The sequence below is a fragment of the Myodes glareolus genome, chromosome 6, assembly GCF_982192425.1.
Source record: "Myodes glareolus chromosome 6, mMyoGla1.1, whole genome shotgun sequence".
Classification (NCBI taxonomy): Eukaryota; Metazoa; Chordata; class Mammalia; order Rodentia; family Cricetidae; genus Myodes; species Myodes glareolus.
Window position 1 is genome coordinate 9,877,771 of NC_142031.1, and position 5,962 is coordinate 9,883,732.

The following is a 5,962-nucleotide window of genomic DNA, read 5'->3' on the forward strand; positions in this document are numbered from 1 at the left end:
GGTTCAGTCAACCAGATATTTCACAAAGCAGATATGCTCCTGATTCTTATATGAGGTGGACAACCAGAAGATGGATACCTTCCAGGAACAGAACACTGTGAGACCCTCCTCACCCAGTCCCCTATGCTCTTTGGAATTTCCTTTCATTTTAACCCATTCCTTTTACCTATGGTCAGTCATACTGTGAAAGTGCCGGGAATGGATTCCCCTCAATTTTCAGATCTCTTTTGATGCACTAGAGCAGGGCTGTACTGTTGACAGATCATGTGCATCCAGTTCTCTGTCAATTTTTCTTCATCAAATATGAACAACCAGTGAAGCAATCTTCTTCCTCAAGTACACCCAAAAATGTTTGAATCCAGGTTGTGTCTTTAATGAGTCTCTTGAATCCAGGCTTTTATTTCTCAGAGCCCAGTAGTGATCCCTCCTCATTTATTGCCAACATGAACAGAGTGCGGTCCCCATGTTATAGACACAGAATTTCCGACAATCTAGACATCTCTTACTCACAAAGTAGACCTCTTTCGACTGTCTTAGAGTCCTCAGAGTTTCCATGAGTTCACTGCAGTGTTGGCTGAACCTGTCTGGCTGGACATCACCAATGTCATCATAGACCTCGTCAGGGGCGGGGTATATCTCCCGGGTGAGCAGAGTCAGTTTTGCAGTGTGCAGCAGCAGCTTCTTCAGGCTGACCACAGACAGGAAGTTCTTCCGAAAATTGACCTCAATGAGCTGGGTGCACTGGCTCAGGGCAGGCAAGAGGGCACTAATCTGGAAATCCATGATCATACAACCCTTCAGTTTTAATATCTGCAGAGTAGCTGTCAGTCTTTCTAGCAGGTTTCCTAGAAGTAGATGATCTAAATTTAAAAAGGTTACACCACTCAGGTCCAGATGTTTGAGCTTGTGGATGCTTGGACACTGGGACAGATAACTCATGTCTGCATTTGATAGTGAGCATCGAGTGATTTCAAGGGTCTCCAAGGGACTCTCCACGCACCTACAGAGAGACAGAGGAGTTTATCTCAGTAAAGTCTTATAACGGTAAAGAAAGGATGATACTTCAATGTAGCAGAGGCCAATTAGGCCTAAGTTCATTCTGAGAGCATCATGAAGATCAAGACCAGGGTATTCCCTGATGCGGAGTTAACAACACATGCAAAATCACTGTGACAGTTTCTGCCCCCAAATCTGTTCTTTCTGCACAGTCGAGCACAGAACCATCTAAGCTGACAGTTGGTAACAGCAGGAGACCAATAAGGACCAACAAGGGTCGACTTATAACCATCCCTGGGTGTTGGACCTCCTTTGTCCTGTGTGTGAGGCGCAGTGTAATTTCGTGAACCTAACTAGTGTTTGGTGAGGCCCAGTGCAATTCCCTGAGACTAACTTGAGTTGGCATGAGGCCTGGTGTAACTTCCTGAGCCTAGCTAGAGTTTGGAGTCTCTGGTTAGCTGACCTAGACCCTCCTCTGCCCAGTAACCTCTCCTCAAGTGTGGCAGAATATTATTAGCACTTATTTTTTACTCTGCTTCAACACATCCTGAACTGCTCCAGCACCAAGACGACACTATAAAAGGTCCTGCCTGGTACCATTAAATGAGATCCTGCTCTGAAGACTCCCAATTCATTGGGTGTGTGTCTCCCTGTTGGTCAAGTGGGAGAGAAGCTGGGTCATTCAATTATCATCATCCCACTGAGACCCAGGGATTGTCTAGTGGTTCCAGCTCTCTCCCAATCACTACACCCCTGTTCTATATGGCAGAGAACCAGGGACCTGTGTGTGCCAATAACAGTCTCAATGAGCCCTACTTTTCTAGCGCAGCCTCTGTCCTGCTCACAGGCCTTCCCTGTTGTCTTATTCTCTCTCAATCATTTCTCTTTGCCCTACCTCTGTTCAAAGAACACTTGACCATTGGGGAATGTGTGTACGTGTGTAAGGGAGAACAAGAGATAGAGATAAAGGGAGAGAGAGAGAGAGAGAGAGAGAGAGAGAGAGAGAGAGAGAGAGAGATTTAAACTGTTAAAAGTCCTGAGGAAAGAGCTGACATGGGGCAGCATGTGGCTTAAGACCTCATTCACTTTGTGGATCTGTTTTCCCTTCATCTGGTTTCCTAGCAAAGGCTGTTCCTAGATCATGAATACTAGAGCAGAAGAAAGACTACAGATCAATTTCCCTAAGTCATAGGACTTCTGCATTCAGGAGTGGATGGAAAGCCACAGGTGGACACTGATGTTTCATGGAACACTGCAAGACTTTTCCCTGGCCTGTGGAGCACGAACTCTATCCTTCCTCACCTGAGTACTTGATCCAGTCGTTCATTCAGGAAGCAGACATCATTCAGTTGGAGATGCTGGATCTTTTTGAGTTCTGGTACCTGATTAATGATCTCTGTAATACACTGTTTGACCATCTTGCGGTTTCCAAACCACTCCATAGGTACACAGATTCCACTGAGAAGAATTTTCTGAAGGTTTTTCATCTGGCCCAGGCCAGGGGCTATCATCTCAAGGGTAATCAAGTCCCAACGTGCATTCACTGTGAATTCCTCTATAGAGCTTGGGTCAAATACCTCCAGCAGCATTAGGGGGTTGTAGAGAGGGGTGGCTCCAAACTCCAGCTTTGGACACATCACCTGAACCACATCTTTTCGTTTTTTGGCCCACCAGTAGAAGTATTTTAAGTATTTACTGAGATAGCTGGTGTCGAGGGAAAGGTTCATCCACACAGTCACAACGTGTTTTTCCCCTCGTCTGGGACCATGCACCACTGGTCGGGTCTGACTGATGACATCTGGAGAGCAGCCTCCATCCTCTGTGCCAACCCAAAAGTTCCAGAAGTTATGTTGGGCATCCCGCAAATCTAGCTCTTGTAGTATCCAACTGCTGTTGGTCAAAGGAGAAGGAGATTCAAATGACAATTTGAGTATCAATTTATACTTTGTTTTGACCCCACGCCTCCACTTCCCTGAAATCCATTCCTTGAATGCGGAGTGTTTTCATTTCTATTGGTTGACAGGACAAGGAGGGAAAGAACCATTGTACATTGACCACATCTCTTCTCAGTGTGCTCCACACACCACTGTCTTTTTGCACTTATTCACTTCTCTAAGCTCTGATTCCACTTGGACCACATTCTGAAGTCTGTGGTCACTTCCCTCCACCCAGAGCCTTCCTTTCCATGATACCTGGCTCTCACTTACCTAGGTTGATTCTTCTGGTTAATCAACAAATCCAGGCCCCCCAGCACAGCCTTCAAGGTCTTCAGGTTGGGAGTCTTCATCAGAGCTCCAACAGGAAGGCATGGGAAGGGCCAGGCTGCCACCATTGCCCTTATGATGTTTGTCTGTTTGCCTGTGAAGGCGTCTATGAATAGTGGTGGGAAAAAAGCCTTGGGCAGGATCTTCAGAGAAGCATTGGCCAAGGCTTCATTCTTTAGCAGACTCTTTATGGCCAGCTTCTGCAGTGTGTATGGGGAGCTCATCCTGACATGCAAGCAGGCAGATGCTGAGGAAAGAAGCAGAGGAATAAAGCCTTTCAGAGGAAACACCTTTAGCAAGCCACTTTCTGCTCCTTCATCATGTAAACTATTCAGGGACACAGTCACTCACCTGAAGTGTTTGGAAACCTTAGATCTCCTATCACTCACTGTCTGTCCTTTTCATAGCCCAAGTTTCCTCAAAGGCCTCATGGACATGAGCACACATTTGAACTAATGATCCTGGTTATCCTGCCCAATCATCCTCCCTTGAATCATACTACACTTCAGTAGGTCACAGGAACGAGGAGAATCAAAAGTGAGCCAAACACTTTTGTGGGTAACCATCTTCAAATGCCTCTGACAGACCTCACCTGCAATGTTCAAGGTCCCTCACCCAAGCTATGGTTTGAATTTAATCAATAGTACTTGTTGGGAGGATCTTTGCAATAGATTTAGTTCCTATTATTCCAAAAAGCTTTAGAACCCAAAGCCAAGCTGAGCACTTGGAAGACAAAGGCCAAAATATCTCTGTGAGCTAAATGCCACCCTGGGCAACATGAGGTTGACAGATGGAGTACAAATTCTAATTCGTCTTAATTAAAAAGAAAAAAAAACAGGTTTAGATATTAGTGGGTGAAAGCTGAAAGATCAGAGAAGTAGAGCAGCCCACCACTAATTCTTACCTCTAGGAAATCCTCAGACCGAATGTGGTCTCAACAACTTCTCAGACTGAATGCTTGACCTCCTGTTTCCTCCCTCCTTATATTCCTCTCCCCACCCAGTCATATCCCTTCCTGCCTCTACCCCCCTAGTGTTGGGATTAAAGGTGTGTGACTCCTAAATACTGGAATTAAAGGTATGAGACATTCCCACCTGGATTTGTTGCTCTAATTCTCTTTTAGATTGGATCAATCTCTTGTAGCTCAGGATGGCGTTGAACTCACAGAGATCCATCAACCTTTTTCTTCCAAATGCTGGAATTAAAGTGTGTGCCACTACTGCCTGGCTTCTATAGCTAACTAGTGTCTCAGCTTCACACTTGGATCCGCAGGTAAGCTGTATTTGCTAGATCACAAACAAAATATCACCATGTATAATAACATTGAATTAAATATTTCTAACTAAGACTGGAGTAGTTGTGCAGTGTTTGCTCCTTGTGCCCTAGTCCTTGAATTTTGTAACATAGGCACTCTAGTAAGGCCTCTACAATTGTGATTCAGATCTCAGAATTTGTAACACTTTGCTTCAATGATGATCTATGCTAGCCTGGGTTACATCAGACTTTCAGTTTCAAAATATTCCCAAGAAACAAAAACAAACAACAAAAACAAAAATACTAACAGGAAATGAGAGACTGCTGATCCCGGGTAGGACTGTGTCCTGTGGGGGTGAATGGCTTAAATAATCAGGACATACAGAACATATGTTACAGGTCCAAAAGTTCTAAGCAGTGACTCCAGGCTCCAAGTCTCACAACTTGGCCATTCTAACCCTCATATCCCCTTCCCCTCACACTTTCCCTTCATAGCCCCACATTTCAGCCTAAAGCCACCACCTCTCTGGACAATTGAACATCTTCCCATCCAATCCCACTTGGACTTTTGCATTTGCAGCTTGAGTAGATCAGACGTGGGAATTTACAAAATCAGACACTGTAGTCAAATTCTAAACCCCTCTAAAACACTTCTCCACAAACTCTGAGCTCTTGAATACATTGCCTTATGTATATTATTGTTATGTCATTTTTTCCAGATGAAGGCTCAATAACTTCCTAAGGTCTATCTGAACTCATTTTGTGCCTGAGTTGATCTGGATATCTCAACAATCCTCCAGTCTAGTAGAAGTTAAGTAACGGACCGTTTTCAGTTTGATTAGATCTTTATACGGGAGAGAATGAACTAAGATACTGCTGAAGATGAGGGCCCAATCCCAGAGTCATCACATAAACCCCAAATCTTCCTTTTTTTCCCATCGTTCTTCCCTTCCTTCCCTTCTTCATTCGTTCTTTCATTCCTCCCATCCCATCTCTCTTTCTGTATTCATGTGTCCTCTCTTTGTTCTTTGTTCCTTCCTTTATTTCCATAGCTATATTAGTTCTGCTTTTGATGAAATCATTTCCACGATAGGCCAAAAACAACAACAACAAAAAAACCCCAGCTATGTTGCCAAGTGGTATTGAGTCAGTGTCTTGAAATCCAATGTGCCTATTCTGTTTGATACAGGTACCTCTCTTTAAGGAATCATGTTGGTGCTCACAAGACAAGCAGGGGCCTACAGAGTCAGGGAAGTAAGGGCTCTGAAGACCTAGAGAGGAAGGCTCTCTCTGCTCTCCTTCTCCGTACTCTCCAGATTGGCAGTAGTTTAAAGGGCCAAAGTTTAACCTGTCCTTTCCCTAACACTTATGATGAGCTAACTACATTGGAGACAGAAGTACATTGTTTTCCTGAATGATTTTACCTGTGCTTGATATTTGGTGCTTTT

At 44.3% G+C, this 5,962-nt stretch overlaps 1 protein-coding gene across 1 annotated transcript; it reads right to left on the reverse strand.

Moving 5' to 3' along the window:
• Window positions 1–432: 432 nt before the first annotated feature.
• LOC148121602 (PRAME family member 12-like) lies at window positions 433–3,484 on the reverse strand. Its single transcript, XM_087906746.1, has 3 exons — window positions 3,204–3,484; window positions 2,299–2,886; window positions 433–1,000 (listed from the first exon to the last, which is right to left on the reverse strand). The coding sequence occupies exons 1-3, from the start codon at window positions 3,482–3,484 to the stop codon at window positions 433–435; spliced, it is 1,437 nt and encodes a 478-aa protein (XP_087762872.1).
• Between the last annotated feature and the right edge of the window lie 2,478 nt (window positions 3,485–5,962).